The 21,070-nt window shown below is 43.1% G+C and overlaps 1 protein-coding gene across 3 annotated transcripts in view; it reads right to left on the bottom strand.

Annotated features, from left to right (window-relative positions):
- The window catches only part of angpt1 (angiopoietin 1), a 62,369-nt gene that overhangs the window by 15,590 nt on the left and 25,709 nt on the right, over nt 1-21,070 (bottom strand). For all 3 annotated transcript variants that reach the window (XM_037093539.1, XM_037093540.1, XM_037093541.1), the window contains exons 4-7: nt 20,145-20,377; nt 12,223-12,350; nt 10,252-10,353; nt 6,264-6,430 (exon numbers count right to left, since the gene is read on the bottom strand). In XM_037093539.1, coding sequence (XP_036949434.1) covers nt 6,264-6,430; nt 10,252-10,353; nt 12,223-12,350; nt 20,145-20,377 — 630 coding nt within the window. The remainder of the gene's footprint in view (nt 1-6,263; nt 6,431-10,251; nt 10,354-12,222; nt 12,351-20,144; nt 20,378-21,070) is intronic.

Here is a 21,070-nt window from a genome sequence, read left to right as displayed (position 1 = left end):
ACAGTATTATTTCATACTTCATTCTGTTCAATTAGCCAGACAGAAATCATGCTGCTCTGTTTCCTTCTTTCTTAAGACACCACTTTAAGGTTTGTAACTGGGAAAAAAACAATATTCAGTACGCACCACTACATCATTGTATACTTCAAACTTTGGTCTCTGCTGGCTGACAGACATAATAATCCTCGGTATTTATTTATTTAAAAAAAAAAAAAAAGGAGCCTCTGTCAAAAAAATGGCATCATGGAAAGAAATGTTAAGAGAGCCACCTATAAATCAAAAAACTTCTTAGCAACAAGGCCATTCTCATGCAGCCCGTGTTTATCTGCCGTGACACTGTTTATCTAAGCTGGCATTGTGTATCATTTGTTTCAGTTTGTGGGCTTTGTCATTTTTGACGTTACGTAATTCTGTTTTGCGTAATGTCTATTTGTCTTTGCTCTTTGTCATAATTTCCCTCTGACTCACCTCTGCTTTACTTTTCATTTTTTTTTTTGATAATTAGCATTTTTGTGTGTCTCTTTTGCTTGTTCTCCCTCCTACAGGTTGACTCTTACTTTACCCCTCCCGTTGCCATCGATACGTAGACACAAAGCACATTCATTTTTTTTTTTTACCCCCGCAAATGAACCTCCTTGATAAATGAGGGCGATTAGCTGGATGTGTTGATCCGACGGCTATCGTTACAACAATATTTGCGGGTCATCAAATTGTATTTATTTATTTTTTCATTATTTTGCTTTCTGCAAAACCCAAACGCTATATCATCGCAATCAAATTAGCTCTGATGATAGGGGGGGACTTTCTGCAGTTGTTTATAAAGACAGTAACCTCTGCAATTATGGTGACCCCGCTCACAATGAAGGGAAAAAAAGCTCATTTCACAATATTATTATGAAGTTGTGGTTCAGTGGGAACTTTGTTGCTCTGGTTAGCTCGAATGTACCCCTCGCAGTGTTGTCCATAAGATTTGCTCATTTAACATAAAAAAGAAAAATGCTGGTGTCAGCTTACACTGTGCAGATGTAGCTGATGATTTGATTTCTTCTATTATTTGGTTTCTGTTGCAGTGATGCAGTCGACCTGATCTGCTCCCCGCTCTCAAGTTTTATTTCTAAGAGCACATGTTTCATATGCATCCTAGATATTTCCTGTTTTTAACTGCGTTGAGGAATAACAGTCTTGGAGCCAGAAGTGCATGAATAGACTTTGGTTAAACCAAGTATTGTATATATTTTCATTTTACATTAAGCTGCACTTCATTTTAGATATTAATCGAGGATCTGTTAGGCATATATAATGTCAGAAATGTGAGAAAAATGCCCATCAAAACTTTAGAGAGACCAAGTTTAGTTGTTCAAATGTCCTGTTTTGTCTTACCAACAGTCAGAAAAGCTAACATATTCAGTTTGTTGTCATACAAAGAAAAAAAAAACAAAGACAACATTCACATTTGAGAAGCTGGAACAACCTTAATAAACAGCTTTAAGGACACATTCACACTCTCATTATCTCACCTCTATTGGAATAGAAAGTTTTGTAGTCCACAAAGCATTTCTGAAGACGTGATGTGAAAAAGCAACAGACACAAAAAGACATAAAATGGCTCCACACAGTTCGTCCAGCCCAAAAAGATGGGGTGCTTTCAACAAATGAGTGAAGATTTTGTATCTTTTCTTGTCATTTAAGGGATGTGAGCTACCAGAGACTCACTTTATGATTGAAGAGCTGCATGGAGCCATTCTATTATTGTCTTTTCTCCCATCACTTTTTGCGTGTCTTAAACAACTCCCCGTCTATTTCAGCCGTTTTAGGAGAATGCTACAATGCTGTTTTGCTGTGAAGCTCCAGAAATGTTGACCCGACTCTGAATGCATGGGGGTGAGAGGATAAGGAACACATTTTCGTATTTTGGATGAACCTTTTTTCTTTAAAGAACTGGCCGGTGATCAAAACTATAGTGTTAGCTCTGAGGTTTTTTTTTTGCTGAGAGCGTGAAAGCTCTTCAACTTAACAGTGTTTGACTGCATGAACTCAGCTGTGTTAACAAGCTGTAATCAGTTGTCACCTTATCAGTTATGATTCATGGAAGCAAACTCTCTACGGCCAGGGTTGGCTTTCGTGAAAAGAAGGCCTTCGACAGAGGCAGAAACTGTAATATAGTGATGGTACTGACAGAGAGGAATGAAAAATGTTTCTGAGCATCGCCAAATTGAGGGAAAACTGATGTTTATTGATGCTTTAATGGGTTTCCTGGAACTTTTGAGCACACACATCATCTGAATATCTGTTTTTGAGATGTAGGCCTTTTATTCTCTCTCCTTAACTATTAGACATGAATCACATGAATGACTGATGCAAATTGCATGAATATGACATTAATTACCTGTATATGATTTCATTTTCTAAAAGATTATGACCCTACATTTCATGGAGGAATAATTGCACACCTCCCTCCCACCTCTGCAAGTTGAGTAATTCCTGTCTCACCGTATTCTGTGCTGTATGTATATGTATTAAAACCAAGGAGCTGGCAGTGAGACAAACATTTCCTGGCTGTTGTGCTCGATATTGTTCATGATAAATGGCGAGCCGTGCGCGTTGTTGGCCGTGCACTATTCAGTCAGCCTACCTGGTTTTTCCAAGTGGTGTTTTTTTCTGCTCCTGGCTTTGTTTGTGTGCTTTTTGTTCTGACAGCCTGTGTGTATGAAACACACACACAGAGAGAGACTGTACCATATGAGGTCTTGATAAATGTTTGTCTGACTCACACTGACGCAGGACTGTATTCCAGTAAACCACCGCGGAAGACAGAAAATAAACCAAAACCGACAAGAAAGATTGGGCCATATCGCTTACAGCTATCTTTCTGGTTTCACAGCAATAAATGCCATTTGGACGACTTGTCACAGATTGTTTGACATTTAAAAGCAGAGAGGTGCCAAAGCAGAAACAACATGAGTATGCGGCAGCGGCGGTTTTGTTTGTGGGCCAGGCCATCTGGTTTGTTTTGGCCCGTGTTTCAGAGGAGCGACGTGTGATTATCATACCGCAACTATTTTTTTTTTTAAAGAACAGATCTATTTATAGAGATCAGCGTGTTGATTCGACTCCTAAACAGTATGAGCCTGCATCCAAATCAGCCTGGAACGGTCGGGGGGTGTCCTTTGCCATGCCTCAGTGGGACAAGAACAAAATGATCGTTTCCCTAATTCAAAAAGGACAAAAGTTCAGGGAGGGGGTGTTGAAAATGAAGCGTAGAGGGGTGATATAAAAGCATATACAAGTATGAGATAGTGTGCGTGTTGAGAACAACAGCTAAATAAAGTTCTAGATGGTGTTTTCTTAAAGATACAATAAGTAGGAATTCTGGTTCTAACAGCGACTTGTGTACTTAAATCATCCCGATGTTTCCAACAATGATCAAACACAGAGAAATCCACAAGTTTGTCCACGCCAATGGTGCGTTTCATGTGGTCGTCGGTCGCCGTTTCCGGAATAGGAGAAGTCGGAATTTGAGACAATAAAAATTTGCCAATAAAATTCAAAAACATGACCTCATCTGTGAACATTTGTGCCTGGGTCACATCAAACAGATTTATTTCAGTGATGGTGGCTGTTTGATGGTAGCGCAGCGGGTCTGACTGCAGGAACTTTTGTGCTTATTCGGTGTTACTCACGCAGTGTTTATCTGCCCCACACAGCCAGCTGACTTTACCGTATACTAGACGTGAGCTAACGTTCGTGAGCAATGGCGCACAAGGAGGGTCTGAATGTGTCAAAGGAAAAAGACAGAAAAGCTTAAAAACGGAGGTCAACTCTGCGCATTTGCTGCCGTAGTCAGGTTAGCGTCGTAAACAGAGGCGAAGTTGAATCCGAATCTGGTTCCGGATCAGAATCAGAAACAGCGAGTCCTACCCCCACTCTACTCGGCCCCCCTTGCATCCCCCAGCAAACATCTCTTGGTTTGATCTACAGAACTACAAATGCAGAGGCCTGTGCATTCAAACCACAGTCATTAATAGAGACTTAAGGTAACCAGAGTCTCTCTCGGTCCTCAACTTGCCGTCACGCAAAACTTCAACTTTGCGGTAAATTCAAAACAGAAAACAATGTGATTCTTTCTGCTTGACTGAAATCCATTTCTCCAGTCCTCTGAGACCCAACTCCAGGTACAAGCTGCTCAAGACGTAAACCTCGTAAAAGTAGAACCCCTGTCATTGCGGGACAACTCTGAAGATTAGATATGGCAACAAGCCTAACAGCCCCCCGCTGCGGGGAAACACTCGAATCTTGTAATCTCTTCTAGAGCTTCCAAGGAATAGAATGGTTGAGTTAAAGGCATTTTAAGTCACAGAATCCCTTTCAAAGCTGAACCAAAGACATTTCGCAACCAATGGCACCTCTTATCAGAGAGAACCAGCCATCCAGTGAAAACTGCAGAATTGGAGATGTCAGACCTTCTCTTCTAAAGCCAGCGATTGCTTGGAAGTCGGTGGAATTTGCAGTAGTTTTCCACATCTGAGAGGGCCAAGCATCTGCCAGAGTTTGAGGCCTGTTATCATTAACCCCCTCAAAAGAAAACAGAAACCTTTCGCCCCCACATCACACCAGGACACAATGTCGATCAGAGAGAAGGTTTGTAATGAGAAAGACGACTGACAAGCGATACATTTAGTTTGGAAGGAATTTGCAATGAGAAAAACTTCACCATAGACTTGCATAATGGGATCGACTTGATTGAGGTGTCTGGAAGACTCACAGATACTGGCCATACCTCGCCATTATCTCGACACTCTGGAACATTTTGTCTGTCTATTGAGGGCTGATTTCCTTATATAATTTCTTTCCTCCTTTCTTCCATTAGTGACACATGTTAAAGACACAGTTTCACAATCTTCTATAGAGCGATAGAGGCAAGAAAAAAAAGAGACTCGTCTAGACGGGAGGCATTTCAGTCACGTTTCCAGTCGTCCATCTCACGCACGCCTGATAGAACAAATACGCTTCTACATTTATCATTACAGCTGTCTACATAGGGAGCAAGCTCCCGCTATCGGCGTGTAACCAGAACCTGACACATATTTTTACGTGTCAAGTCTATTTTCCTCCGTTTTGCACGGATCAACAATGATTGTGCTGCGCTCTGAGCCAGAACACGAGCTCTACGTAATACAGTTTGAATGCATCCTGTGGAGACACTGGGAGCTTCTGTTGCTCAACTCTACACAGGCTGCGAAAACCTCGTGTGAGAATCTACAGCTACGCTAGCAGCTCTGTGGCTAAAGTGCTCTGAGCAAAACTCTAAAGCAACAGCAATGCTAACGTGGTCACAATGACAAAAAAAAACATGAGATGGCTCTGTACATGTCGTCTGGTGTGATCCAGGGATATCCCAGATTGATTTTTAAATGCAAGATTTGCACCCTTTAAAGCCAGATCTTTACTGTAGCCACTAAGCTAAAAGCATCAGCACACACCCCGACTGCGTGTTGCTGGTATAAACAAGGTCTTCTGAAATCATGTTGGCATCTCAGGACTTCCAGAGACTTGGATCATGCCAGATGTCTGGAGCCGTTTAACATTTTTCTGGATTGTTTTCTTTGTTTTTTGTTTGTCTGTTTTCTTTCAAACGAGTGACCACCTACTTCTGTTCTGTAGGAGATTGCCACCGTATTTGCTGTGAAGCGCCAAAGAATGTTTGATGGACTGAACTTTCATTGTCTGGCAAACGTTATCCTTTGAGGAAACTTAAGAAGGCTGTTGTCCTATGCCAAGTTCCTGTCAAACTTTAAGAGAGGAGCACCAGAAAACATTATGACTGGGAACATAACTGGCAGGGTTTGTGCACCCAACCCAGCCACAGTCTGATACGCTGCTGCCATCTGGCAAGAGATGGTGCCTTGCCACCAGACTGTGGAGACACTGGAAACCTGAATCTTGCATGACATTCTTCGACCCAATGTCATATTAAAGGTTAACGGATCCCCAAAGTTCCTGAAGGGGACATGAATGTTTGCACCAGATGTCATGGCGTGGTCATCCAACCAGGACCAAGTTTGCCATCGATGCGATGCTACTAGCATGTCTAAAAAAAAAAAAAAAAGATTGGTTCGATCATATGCAGCATTCCTTTATTCCCATTTCAGCCTGATCTCTGCGTCGCTTTAACATTGTGGTGTGAAATATGAGACCGCAGGTCAAAAATTCCTTGGCCTGAAAAAAACAATTATCACCCTCTTTGTCCTAACGAGCGGCGTTACCTGTAGTTTTGTTTCTCACTGCCGATTTGAAAGCGGTCGTAAAGTGAGAAAGCCTGGTGTCCGTCCCAGTCCGTCAGCTCTACGCGGAGGGCGTACTGCCGCTGGCTGGTCAACTGGTAGACGTACTCGTTCCCCAACCAGTGCTCCGCTGTCACACTCCCAAAGCCCTGAAGCAAAGAAAGAAAAACAGCGTAATCAGTGCGGAAATAGCCTTGATAATCCTTTTTTTTTTTCTAAATCACAGACCAAGAGATTGTTCATGGCTGTGTCCTCTCTTTTCCGAGAATGATAAAATCTTAGCACCAGAGGATTGTGGAATGGATGGGAAGGAATTTTCTCATTTATTTATTGATTCATTTTCGTCAATCAGAAGAAAGATCGGAACAAACGGCTCCTTAAAAAAATAATGTGTCTGTTTGTCCAGCGTTCAAAGCATCTGCAGTGTTCCTTCTTATTTTTCCCCCGATGTCACTGAAAAAGCCACGCTCATTACTTCAGTTGTAAGTTAATAAAGTGTCCTTTGTGCAGTTTTTTTAAGTGTACATTTAGCTTGATCCTGCACGTGTGAAGACTCAGCTACCTAAAGCACCTAAATTAGTACCAGCTGAACCAGACGCACACCTTTTTCCATTTCAGTCTTCCGCTCGAGTCACACATGTTAAAGTCGTTATTAAAAGGACTCCAAAACATACACTACAGGCACGGACGCTCCTTCAAACAACTGCAAAAAGTTCGCATTTGATCCGAGCGGCTCCCGGTCACAGGCAAAGTGCTTCTGACAGCGGCAAGAGCTGCAGATAGCAGAGGGGGAATATCTCAGAGCGGGGATGACATTACAGCTCTGACAGGATCGTCTGGACCGCTCCATTAAAGATTGGGAAAGCAGGGGGGAGGGGGGGAGAAGGCAAAGTCAGGGAGAAGTCTGTGTTTGTGCTAAGCGTGTGTGGTGATGAGAAATGGGAAGGAGGAAAAGTAAATATGGGGCATTCCTCGGGCCTTAGGCATGTCCTGCCGAGTGGGTGGAAGAGAAAGTGACTGGGGCCCATTACCGCTTCTTTTCTCTCTCTCTCTATCTCTCCTTCTCCACATTTGATCTCCTGATGAGATGTTCCCCTCTGTCTGGCTTTCAGCTTGATCCAACGCCTCCTACTGTGACCGCGGTTTTATCTCAAGAACTCCTGGCCCGGAGGAGAAAAAGAATTGGACTGGAGTTCGGTTGACAGCTTTCTTTTGTGCAGTTCCGGTGCCTCCCGATTCCTTCACACGCAAACCTGATCTACATCACTCAGATCAGAAAAAGATGAGGCGACTGTTAGTCATATTGTTGGACGGAGAGCTCGGTTTGCATTTCAGTTACACTTACGCTGAAATCACTTTCGTCGGGAAAGAAAAGTAATTGGAAATGTCGAGCGGTGTTCATGTCAGGAGCTGTTGTATATTAAGACGAGTGTCCGATACATCGATGGTTCCCAACCTCTGACTCACAACCGTATCGGATGAACTGATGGGTATCTTCCATAGGCAACAGCTTTCATTTTCTTATGAATGGATTGCAAACGGACAGTTGTTCAACAATGCTAATTCTACAACAGTCGCTACAGTTACAGTAATTGTTTCATAAACTTAATCAACAATAGGTTGTTCAAGTCTGCATTCATGGGCAGGGTTTTCCAATCTGATGTGCCACTTTTGTATCGCTGGCCATCACATTTGTTTAAATCGCTAACAAAACCGCAAAGCCCTTTTCCACTAACGTCGTTCCTTTAATCAAATCTTTGTAACTTGACCCTACTTTTTAAGCGCCGGTACTCCACAGATCATCTTAGGAAACAGGGAATCGAGTGAAGCTGTGTGTTCGACAAACACTCACTCCTGATCCAGCGGCATCTAATTACTCACCTCCAGCCAGCGCTGGAAATAATAAGGCGGTTAGCTCATCTCCGAGCCCTCGAGCTGAACCACAGGGCTTTGGCTTTGCGATCAGCAATACGGAACCGTTTGAATGACACAAAACCAACGCTAGTTTCAAGTTCGTGCCCTTTTGTCCTTTTTTGTCTGGTATGTTTGTCAATACTTTTAGCGAAATATTCCAACTGTTATTACTTTAAGCTAATTTTGTCAACTATTATTACCTCTAGCTAACTAGTTTAACTGTTATCATTTCTTTTAGCTAAACTGCTAGCCATTAGTTTTAGCTAACTATTCAAACTGTTATCACTTTAAGCTAACTTTGTCAACTATTATTACTTCTAGCTAACATTTTTTATGCAATAGCTTACATGGAGATAACTATTTAAACTGTTATCCATTACTTTTAGCTAACTATTTAAACTTTTATTTATTACTTTAAGTGAACTATTTCATTATGTTTTTTCATCCTGAAGGCTCCTTAGAGCTAACTGATGCTGTAAAGCTGTAATCTATTACCTTTAGCTTACTAACTCTTGTCTATTACTTTAAGCTAACTGTTTTAGCTGTTTTTTGAACGATTTGAGCTAACAATTTCTGTGGCGCAGTGATGGGAAGCCGTTGCTCTACAAGCACCATTTTCACATACTGGTAAGTTTAACGAGAGAGTTGTTGAATATCATTTTCAAGGTCTCCTGTGATGTGTGGTCCACCGGTAATGTAATTGCAAACACGAGACGGTCTTAAGATCACATTTTAATGTGTGCCCTAGATCCCTGTTGTTGAGATTCTCTCCACGGTTTCGCAAAGAAATTTTGTCTCAGCTTTGACTGAAAGATTTACAAATCCTCCAGGAACACTAAGTGTGAGCGAACGAGGCTTCAGAGACCAAGATCGACAAAATTAATGACACAATAAAATGCCATTTATCACCTCTAGTCTCTTCAAGGAGAATAACAGTAATACTAAGCTGTTAGATCAGCGCTGTTAATGTCAGCCAAGGTCCATTAGTGTGCCCTCATGTGCTGTAATGCACTCCATGCTCTCTGAAACACCTGTTCAAAGCTGGGCGGCTTCCATATCTGTCTCACTAGTGCTTACAGTGCTTTTCATTTCACATACTATCATTATTTTCTTTTTCTCCTTCGTCCTCTGCGCTCTCTTTTTATCATTCACGCATTTCACCAGCGTTCACTCCCAGTTATGTGCTTACATTTGATTTAACTCCAGGGTTCTCAGGCTTTAAAATCCTCTCCCGTCGACCAGTAAATTGTACAACAAAGGGCAGCCGACAGAGTGGAAATAATTAAACTGGAAACAGAAAGCAGATTACGCTGGATTGAGCGAATGCGGTCAGCTTGACAATAAACCGACTGCTCTTGAAAGTTATACACAGGTGGATTACACGGCAAACACGAGCAGTGCAAACGTCCAGCAACAATAAATCCAATTTACCGTCTAAACACAGCTCAGGTTTGAAAATGTTAACACTCCCAATGCAAATATGCACAGATTTCCACCTTGATCACAAACAGATGAAACAGCTGGCATGTCACAAACGGAGACTAAACAAGTTTATGTTTTTACATTTAGGTTAGAATTTCCTGCTGGAAAGGAGGGAGAACAACAGCACGCCACTGAAGCCTCGGCTGAGGAGCCGGAGGAGAGCAGCGAGTCTCACACACTCAAGACAATATTGCTTTTTTTTTTTTTTTTCAAAACGACGGAGGAGCTTTTCGCTGAGGAGGAATGATATCTTGCTGAAGTGTTCCAAATGGTCTTGGATCATTCGATCTGGCCTCTTAGCTTTCAGCATGTTCAATCGAGGCCAAAACACACACTCCATTTGTCATCATCCCTCTGCGGAAGTGCGCTTTTGGAACAGGATGTTTTGCTCATCGCGCTGTTTCGTAATTTATGCTTAATGGATACGAATGTGTGTTTCCTCCCTTTCTGTCTGCGCCTTGACTCACTTGTCTTGTCTTCAGAGGACCACCATTATCATCTTTCTTTTAATAAATATGGATGCGTGTCTGTATGTAGGGCAAGTGGCCCCGCACACGCATTTGTCTCATCTCACCGTCTTGTACTCCTTCCACGTCCTCTGGAAGTCCACGCTGCCGTCCTCTCGGCGCTGGATCACCGTCCATCCGCCGCCGGCTGTTTCCATGTTGCAATACACCTACACAGTTGAAAAGGAGGGTGGGAAAACACATGTATTAAGGTAATGGAACACTAATAGCACCCATAGGTCTTTGGTCAGGATTCAAAAGATTTGGCTCAAGTGAAAACTAAGCTTCGGATATTCAGCAAGACTCTCAGCGGCATTAACAAAACAATGAAGGGTCAGTGATTTGGTTTCAGACACTCCTTTTTCCCAGCTTTCGTGATGAATCATCTCTGGGAATGCGACGAATCTGTGTCCTCCTCAGACTCAATCAGCTTCCCGCTTATCCCTCACCAGCTCCCCAGAGATGTTCCTCATCAGACGGCCTCGATCCCGCAGGATCAAAGTGGAGGTCCTGGGTGTAATGTGGCCCCTTAACCTTGGACCTCAGCGTGTGTAAGCTGATAATGCGAGGCTGGTGCTCTATCTGCAGTGTTGCTCTATCTGCAGTGTTGCTCTATCTGCAGTGTTGCTCTATCTGCAGTGTTGCTCTTTGTTTTGAGGTGGAGACCCCGGGGTGGTGTGGAGAAGGTCTCGCACCTCAGCCGGCCCACGCAGCTGAACACACATGAACGAGGCCTGGGTACAATTAAGGAAATACCCCTTGACAGAATCATTTTCCCCCTAGACCAGCTCATCATTCATGCTGGACATGCACGAAGGCACACACATACAAACGCCGCTGACTTTTAAAGCTGTTACGATATTAAAATTCCTTTTTCGGCAATATAATCTGTAGAGTAAACTGTGGTTTTCTGGCATCAACTGGTGATGTCATTATTTGGATGTCTATTCTTGAACAACCTGTGTGCGCGGGCTCTAAAAGTAGTTTAACAAGTGTAGTTGACCAGCTGAGGGGTTTGGTTGCCTTGTCCTGCTTTTCACTTGAGGTAACCCTGGTTCCATGTTGGTCAATGTTGCGATTTAAATCGTTGGGGAACCCAAGGAGTGTTGAGAGAAAAATCCCATGTCCCATGAATGTAAGATGGCTTACACAGTACCTGCTGTCTTTGAGCTTTCCAATGACTCAGCCAAGTCATTTTTCTATTTTATGCTGTGACATGTTGGTTAGGTCAAGGCACAAAAACACTTGGCTGGGGTAAAGGAAAATACCATGTTTTGCTTTGGTTGCCAGGAACATGGCTGGAGATGTCCAGACCTCTTGTTAGAAATATTTGTTTTTTGTCGCCGCAAACACGCCTGAAAATTGTTCGGAGGTCTCTTAAAAATGTATACACACTTACCTGTACTGGCATATTACGAAAAGATCCAGACTAGCTTCCACTCAGAAAGGGAGATCTTGTGAGCTATGCTACCTAGCTTTCACTTCCTGGGTGGAATATAAACTTATCTCAACATATAGTCCTCTTTATTGCTGAATGAGTATTCAGAGGTATTATTTCACAAAATCCTCCTTTGAAAAATGGAAAAAATACGCAAATGTTACCGTTATAGTTTCCTTAGCCCAGCAGCACCAAGGCTGAGACTGAGAGGCAGTTATCAACACACATTAACCTTCTGCTAACCTCCAAACTTATTAAAATCATCACTCCCATTAATCAGAAGCATGTAAGCATAGCGTTTGGGAACACACACACACACACACTCATGCGCACACACTTGTCACCATCCTGATCAACTCAGCGTCCAGTTTCACACTTTACCCCTCACAAAGCTGCCAAGAGTATTTTTAGCTCTAAATATTCCTGCAGCAGCTAGCACCCATCATTCACACTCATCAGTCCAGCGGTGGCTCTGGGTCTTTATTTCGCTCACTCAGAAAAAAAAGCCCACTCTGATATAAGAGCGGCCTAGAGGTGATGAAAAGGCGGCTACATTCACATTACAGTGACATGCTGGCTGTATAATATTGCGGCTTCGTACCTTTTTGGTCTCCTGAGGGTTGATCTGGATGGTGTAGACTCCGTTCTTATGGATGCCGGCCTGGTAGAGGTCGGCGCAGTCGCGGAACTTCTTCTCTTCGTCCATGACCTTTGTGCTATTAGGCACAACTGTGGGAATGGAAGACATCATGGAAACTTTGTGTGACGGTATTTCACAATGACAATCTTTATAAAGGCAAATCAAACACAGGTCAAAGCTACTTGCAGCACTGGGGCATATTACAAGTTGTGATCATCAATTGTTGAAAGAAGTGGAACACTTTGGCCCAAATGCAATCTCAGAACTCATTGGTTATCATTATGAGTCTTCTCGAGACCCAGTGGCCTAGTTCCAAGTTGCTAACAGCACTTTCAACAAAAGCAAAGAAAAAGTCTTTGAGTGGATATCAATCCATGTGCTATCCCCACCGGCTACTAGCCCCCCAACAAATGTGTCATAGGCTAAATTCCGATCAGTTGATAGCTCTTTTGTAAAAGGAGTAGTTTGACATTTTAGGATGTACACTAAGATAGAGTAAGATAAGAAGATAAAAACCACTCTTATGTGGATAAGTTAAGTTTGAAACCGAGGCGAGGAGGTTATTAGCCTAGGTTAGCTTAGCAGAAATACTGGAAGTAGGGTGACACAGCTAGTTCAGCCGCCTCCAGAGTCCCAAAAATATGACCTCCAGCACCTCTAAAGCTCACAAATGTGCACGTTTTATCTAATTTGTTTCAGAATCAACAAGTTGCGGTTTTCCTAAATGTTCAAACAGTTGATGACATGTTTCCATGCAGTTTCTTTCTTCCTTTCTTTTTTTTCTTGCGCAGAATTCAGCTAGTTGCCCCCCAATTGAAGCTCATTAGCACACTGTGATGAGAGTGGTTTCGATCTTTCATCTAACCTCTTCTTAAACAAAAATATCCAACTAAGACAATGCTGGTGAAAGTGAATGTAGTGTGTGTGTGTGTGTTGCTATCTGCACCAGTCTTTTCCATATTTTAAGATGCCGAAGTCCAAAAGATGAAAGTTTTAAACAGCCCACACCACATTCTGTTGCCTCAGGTGTCTGTCAGAAACGTGAGGGGCATGGTGGTGCTACAATAATTTGTGATGAACAAAGGGACCAAATAAACACCTGATACATACAAATAGGTTGGTGCTTTTTAAGAATTGTTAAACAACCTCTCATGTCAGACAAGTATGGACTTCGTCAGTTCCATAAGTTTCTTATTTTACGAAATCAGAAATTGCAAACAAACCCTCAACGAGTCAATTTATCATATTTCGGGTCCGTGCATCTCAGAGGAGGAAATATGAAAGGGGTCTGAGGCAGAAGCTGATTGGTGAGGTCTCGCTGTGAGTATCTTGTAACGGCCAGATAAAATCTGAGGGCGACCAACTTATTAGCGAGAGAAAAGTAGTTCATCGCCTGGATGATCTCCACACTCAAAGAGAAAGGCTGTAGACTCTTGACGGACCAGCTGCATCCATTTCCATCTGTGGATAATTATGGCGGCACTATTTTGAAACCAAGCAAGGGGCTAAGGACAAAATACTACAAGCTATAAATTTCAAGTTCCTGTTATAACAAGTGGTTTATATTTACCTTCCGAGCCCTTGTTATATGGATGGAAATTCCTTCCGTTTTCCTTTTTTTCCCCTCTCTCTCTGCTTTCTTCCTCCCCTTTTCTCCTCCCATCTCAGTTTTCACACCATTGTTTTCTTTTTTTATTGTCGGGATTGTTGAGTCAGAGAAGATGTCAGGGAAAAAGTGAAACGTGTCAGCGATCTTTAGCCTCTGCTTTGATCCCGCCCTGACTCCCCCCCCCTGTGGAAGCGGGCTGCTTATTTGGGTGCGCTATCGCAGCGTTTTGACAAAAGTATTGAGTGTCAGCGACAAGGATCTCCTGCTGTGACAGGTTGACAGAGCGGGCCCTCGCACTCCGGACTCTAATACAACAAAGAGCGGCCCTGTCAGGCGGTAATTTACCCCAAGCCGGCAGACAGCGGGGGCACGTTTTGAAGGCCAGGGGAGATCATTGTCGGAGGGGAGCTTTCTGGTATTTCGATCTGTAACTGTGTGGACGATCGTTTCGCAATCGCCTCTCGAGATCTCTCCTCGTTGGAAGAAGAAGAGTTGATGCCGCGGGGGACTCGACGCTACAGTTTAGGAGCGGCTCCCCTTGAACAGCTTGCTGCCCGGGCTCTACAAATATTATTTATGTCCTAATATTTATTTACAGAAAAATATTTTGTGGTTCAGTGGGGACTCGTATTCAGTAGGGGGTTCATGTGAAAAGATCAGCAGGGCTTTGGGTGTTTGCATAAATCAGTACCCTTGCCAAATGAGCCCAAGTAGTAGAAGCCGGAGAGAGTGAATGATGGCGCTAAATGGACTGCCACAGACGATCACAGCTCCCATGTGAATACAATCAGTCTTTAAATGCCACTCAGAGTTTAAGTGATTCCATACTAAATCCAAATGAAGTTTCTCTGGTGTATTCATATATGGAGGACGCGAAGCGCTATAAAATAATAGCGGCTCATTCCCACAGTACATTTTACAACAATGATGTGTAGCCTGCTACACATCTGAAGAGGATTAGGGCTGCTGTGCAAAACATCTCTGGGTAATGTGTCCCAAGACTGAGATTCAAACTATGTTTGCTTAATAATATAAATCCTTTTTCTTTAATATGCTGCTGGGTAGAGATCAGGCTTTTTGAACTATACATTTTGTATGAATCACAGGCCTCCTGTATCATGGTTTTTAATCACATGGTTTTCGTCTAGTGGTTTATATATGTGAAGAGCTGTGGCTCAGGGGTAGAGCTGATTGTAAATGTTTCTACATTTACTGGTGAAATCGTTCATTTTCTCTGTGCTCACTGAAAATCCGATTTGAAGAGGCGGGTCTACGAGCTTGATTTGTGACATCACAAACAGTTTTGCAGCCAATCCTGGTCCAGTGTTTTAGATGACACACAACTGAGATGTGGAAAACACACACAGTGAGAATAGACTTCACAGTGAAGTAAGAAACATCTTGTGAAAAGCATTTGCATATGTTTTAGAAGTTTAAGGAAGAAAAGAAATGCATGGTAAAGTCAGGAAACAAATTTGAATTGTCTGTTAGATAATTAGTATGTATAATTACTACATTTTATGCAGTAATTATACTTATTTCTGCAAACACTATCACTCACACATTAGAGAATTCTTTTGCATACCTTCATATATGTGTGGAGGGGACCTTTAAAGTGTTAAGTTGCCTAAACTCATGCAGCTGAGGTCAAATCCTGTGCTTTGTATACTTTCATTATTAAAATAATAAAGGGAACCTTTAACCTCAAAACTACCATGAAAATGGACCAGTCATTTTAAGTTGTTTGGCTTTTTAGCTTGTACAACTTACATTTACTTGGTAATTCCGAAGTAATCTGTTTCCTAATTGTTTAAACATAAAGTCAACTTTCAAAATTTACACTGTAAATGCAACCAAACATCCCGTCGTCCCTCCTGTGAAGTCTGTCCAGTAAAAACAACATTGCACTTCCTGGGTTCTGATAAAAAACAAAAGTCACCAGTAACCGTTATCTAGTGAGCAGATATGCTTCTTTTAAACATAAGTGACAAAGCAGACCAGAACACACATAGTATTAACATATATTGTAGGAAATTTTCACCCTACACACAGAACTGTAGCCGGGCAATAAATGCAATAAACTAACTCACCGACTGGAATTGTGATCTACTGCCTTAATAAATGGCTTTAAAACATATTGCTCCATTTAAGACTTGTGTGCAAACGCTGCGTCCAATGAAATAGTCGTGTTCCCTCGGCGAAAATAAATGCGAATGGTACCCATTATGTTTAAGGAAGGTCGCTGGGGTGACTCACAATAACTGCACACTTAACAAGGTCTTTGCAGCAATAGGTGTCAACTCATTCTGCTGGTCAGTGAAGCATAAAAATAATCATGTGCAGCAGTTAAAACTTTGGTCTGGATTGTGAGGGGTCGTCTAATGAAGTGGTTTACCACCCTGTCGTGTCGGGGCATTATAACACACACAAGATTTTTTTTTTTTTTTTTTTTTTTTTTAAAGTTTTGCATGGAATAATTTGACTCTGAGTAAGCAGCTGTAAAAGTGATGAATATTGTTCATTTTGTTGGATGATAGAACACTGTAAAATTTAATCATATTTGGCAGCAGCTTTTTTTTTGGATTGTTCCAAGTTTTAGGTCAATTACTGCTAATAACGGCGCAAGGCTCATTGCACCCTAATGAGGTTTGGGGTAATGATAACAACCCAAACAAGAGCTCCACCGCTGCATCTGGCCACATAAAAAAAAAACAAAAAAAAACTAGTGCCGCAAAGGTTGAAAACTCATTGAAACTTTAATTGTAGGAAAAGCCGTACATGGACAAATGGAAAAATGCACATCTACTAACCACCGATGGAAAGTTGGGTGAAATCACAGAAGTCCGCTAAACATTTCTGGAGTTCTGAAGCAAATCAGTATGGCAGAATTCACTTGAACACTTGAAGCAGCTGGGGACTAAAATAAATCTATACACCACATCCGGTGAAATCCAGGTCTCCAGAAGCCTGGCGATCAGATACTGATGTGAAGAGACATCATTTAAACCCTTGATGCTTGTGCACCCATCCACTTGCAACCTAACACTTTCAGCCCTCCAGCTGGTGAAGACTTTGGCTTTGAAACGGGTGGAAATAATGTTTTCAAATCAATTTGGGATTTTGGTGCTTCTGGGAAATTGGATTACACTCGTGTGGAGACATTTTCTACTTCAGTTGTTTTGGAGGATGCTGTTAAGCCGTGAAGCTTCAGAAAATGTTTTGCGGACTATGAACAGTCACCGGACTTTCCATCGGCACGGGGGTGAGTAGACAATGACTAAATGTTCCTTGTTGGGTGAACTTTTCCTTTAATGGAGCCTCAGTGATGAATCTCCCCTTTCTCAGTATTTTTTCATCTTCCCGAAGTGGATTTGAGTCAGGGAACGGCTCAGCTTCCAAAACAATGCCTAATGCAGGCAGACGCCACTCCATGGCACGACATGCGAACCCTTTTCCTCAAATAAAAAACATTAATCCTTTTCCCAAACAAACAGAAGCCCTCCCCTCAGCAGCCCTCCATAGCAGAAAAAAAAGGCTCCGCTGCTTCTGTGGAAAACAGGGGGCAGTGCGTCAGATGATCAGTGAGATCTACCTTCTCCTTCACCTCCTTTTGGACGGGGCCTCCCCCAGGAGCTATTAGAGTTTGACTTATTCAGGCTGGGGTGAAGGGGGGGGGAGAGACCCTTGACCTGCACGCCCGCGTCAACCTTCAACACCGCCATGGAAGAGGAAAGGACCAACCACGGAGAAGCAGCGGCCACGTTTCATTTCTATCGCCTCTCGTTAAGGCCGCCACCAATCACAGACAGAGGGGGGGTGGGCCGTCGTACCCTGCTCGACTGACCCCACAGTCATGAAACAGGCGTGAAATACAGATCATTTTGGCAGCCTTGGCAGATTATGAAGCAAGAGTCGCATCAGGACAGACTTGATGATTCATATAGATCAGACGGGAATACGTGGTCTTAAAGGACCTCTTCCAATTAAATGTAACATACACAAATCCAGACTAAACAGTCGGAGGGCGAGCAGTGGCCGCTCGTGACCTTTCGCTGCACGGAACATTAAAACTACAAAAAGGGACCAGCATGATAAATACAAAGCATGTGTTAATCATGCGCAGTAGTTACCCACTCATGGTTCCTACATCCCTTCATACCCCTGTTGTTTGCTGTCAGGTGGGGAAACTTCGGGGGGTGGGGGGCTCTACAGCGCGTCTCTGCAGGAAATCCACAACCAATCCCCCCGACACAGACGTTGCTCTCAAACCTCCTGTGACCACTGGGATTCAAGGCCGACGTTGGGATCAAGTGGGTTTGGCGTTCACATGGCCGAGAAGAACAAGGGGGTAAATGAGTTCACTGCGTTTTGACCGAACAGGAGAGGTTGCGTTGCTGTCAGGTCAAACACGGGGCCAAAAGGGAAATCCCTGATCTCGTATTAACTGGGGGGAGAAGCTCTGAGGAATAAAGTAAGCCTATTACTTCATAGCCATAGAGTTATGTTTGACATCTCACTGAAGCCGTGCGGCACAGACTTTATAAAGTTAATGCGTGAAAAGTGATTGTTGCAAAAAAAAAAAAAGAAAGCACCACGCTGCTTTATGAGAGGCAGCAAAAGCTCTTTAACAGGAGCGCACCGGGTTACAATAAGAACCGTGTTTCTCTCTTCACGCTGCTCCTAACGATGCAGAATTTAATAGCCTGTGCATCCCTGTGTCTCTCGGCATGGGGCGAGGTTTATACAACTGGTGTCATCATAATTTCACGAGGACTGTAAAAATCCAAAAAAACGCCACAGCTGTAACATCTGACCGGAGGAAGTAAGTAATCCAAAACAAAGTCGAGCGCAGCGCCTCGCTGTTTAAGTGTCAAGCGGCCAATCCACAAACTTTCTTCTGCACACTGTGGTTTGGCACGGGTTGGCAGGCATTTTCTTGGGTGAGGGTCAACGCTGTTTGGGATGGACGACATTTGGATAAAAGAATATCCCAACCAAAAGACGACTGACTGACGTGTTGTCCTCCCCAAGAAACATAACATAAACGTTTCCTCGCCTGGTTGGACTGAGCCAGCGCACAGAGGATGTTCTTGATTTTTGCTTCATGGTTTCTAAGTGGATCAGGAATAAATGTTTACAGCCATGCTACAGCTCTGCGGGGCTGACCTCAGCTCAAAGCGACAATGCCAACATGCTAATGTTTAGAAAATGTTTACTTTCTTCACCACATTCGGATGAGGGTTAGCAGGTTTAGCATTTCCTGGTAAACACTTTGCAGCTGAAGCTAGAGGGATTTGGTCATAGTTCTGGACAAGATTCAAAATTTGACTTGATAAAGGCACTGAAGTGAAAAGGGGTCAGAAAAGTTCATCCCGAGGGCGACGTGAATATTTTTTACCAAACGGCAACCTCCAGGGCTAAAAAATGAAGCTAACACAGAAGTGCCAAAAACTTCAGTTCCCCAAATGGCCACTTGAGGCTCCGAACGTGAGTCAATCCTCATACACCCCTATGTTAAAATGGTTTGGCGTCTGTACAGAGAGGCAAAGAGAGCCATCAAGGCTAAAAGTTATGCATAATTAAGAGTGTGGCTGATATGAGTGACAGCTAGCCTCAGCTCCACCAGGCTCCACTTCCTTGCCACCACAATGGACGAGTTTCACAACATATTTTCTGAAAAACCCACGGGAGACGTCACGGAGAGTACGTGTCCGTGTCTCAATCTAATAGCCGCAGAGACATTTCACTCAAAACCACAAACGTCAACCCCGTGATGATGCTGAAAGCAAAGTCAGAGGGGTCATCGGAGTTGGGAAGCTCCGTCCGATGGGGACATGGGAATTTCTGTGCAGAATTACTTGCGCAGTAACAGATGTCAGATCAACAGACGCTCCGACTCCGGAGCCATATCACTAGCATATCCAGAAAAACAACAGCTATGACGGCAAGTTCAAATTGCACCTACAGTATACCTACACCTAAAGACTTGCACTTGGTAAATCACAGTCTGTGTCCTTATTGTCTGTGATCTCTTGGCACTTTGTTCAACTTTGTTGTCATCATCTAAATCATGCGTGGTTCCTCTCACTGATTGGTCCAACAATATATTGTCAAAGCTATCAGACTTTGTTAAACTCCTAATATGTTGTGACTTCTTCTCCATCCTCAGCACCAAACACGTTTGCTGTTACGTGACAGCTATTGTGTATATCTTTGATTTGCTGAAACGGTTCCAGGCCTCCCAGGTTGTAAGATGTACTTCCAGTGTGCTTACCTCCGTCTTTGGAGCAGAGGTTGAGCAGGTTATGGACGGTGTCCATCATCTCCTGCTGCTGTCTCTGCAGGGCCGTGCTGTTTCCAGTGGCCCGGCTCAGCTGGGCTTCCAGTTCTCTGATGACCCCGCTCTGACTCCCCACCAGGGTCTGGAGACTCCCCTTCTCCTGCTTCAGCGTCTCCAGCTCTTCACGGTGCCGCACCTCCATTTCTAACATCTTCTGCTCCAGGAGGCTGAGGGGCAGGAGGAAAGGTCAGGGAGAGTTTGTTGTGGAAGATGAAGAAGTTGCTAATGATTGTCATTCCTTCAGGGCATCCAGAACTGCTGGACCGAGTTTTGTTTTCACAGATTATATGGATTGAATATTGTTTTCTGTTATGATGTTGACTAACGAGTGAGCCCACCGCTTATGTAATGTGCAACTTTTAGCAGATCGCATCTAAATTAATACATTCCTCCACTTTCTGACATTTTTACGCCCTGCTGTTGGACACTGACGGACTTTGGCGAGCAATCACAACGTGCTCCCTTCACTTCACAACTATTTCTCTCTGAGCAATATGGGAACACAAACACGAAAAAGTTCCTGTGAGACTGAAGTAAAAATAATGATGCCTGTAGGTCTGGTTGCTATGTGTTCCCCGCACAACATACTCCTCATCATGCTCATTGTGAACCCATCTGAGGTAAATGACTAAGCCCTTTCAGTATAAACATTACCGCTTTACAATCTAATGCCTGGAAGATGATATAAGCTGACATCGAATTTATTAGCTAATCATGTTTCCCCCTAGATTCGCTAAAAAGTTGTCAAAATTGCTGAAGCTCGTGGAGACTGCCCTCCGTAAGCCCCGACAATAACTTGAAAGTCTGAATCACCGGAGAGCACGCTTTAAATCGGCGTTCTTTTTTTCTCAAAGTGATTG

Source organism: Acanthopagrus latus, chromosome 3, assembly GCF_904848185.1.
Source record: "Acanthopagrus latus isolate v.2019 chromosome 3, fAcaLat1.1, whole genome shotgun sequence".
NCBI classification, from domain to species: domain Eukaryota; kingdom Metazoa; phylum Chordata; class Actinopteri; order Spariformes; family Sparidae; genus Acanthopagrus; species Acanthopagrus latus.
This window is presented reverse-complemented; position numbering and strand designations above follow the sequence as displayed.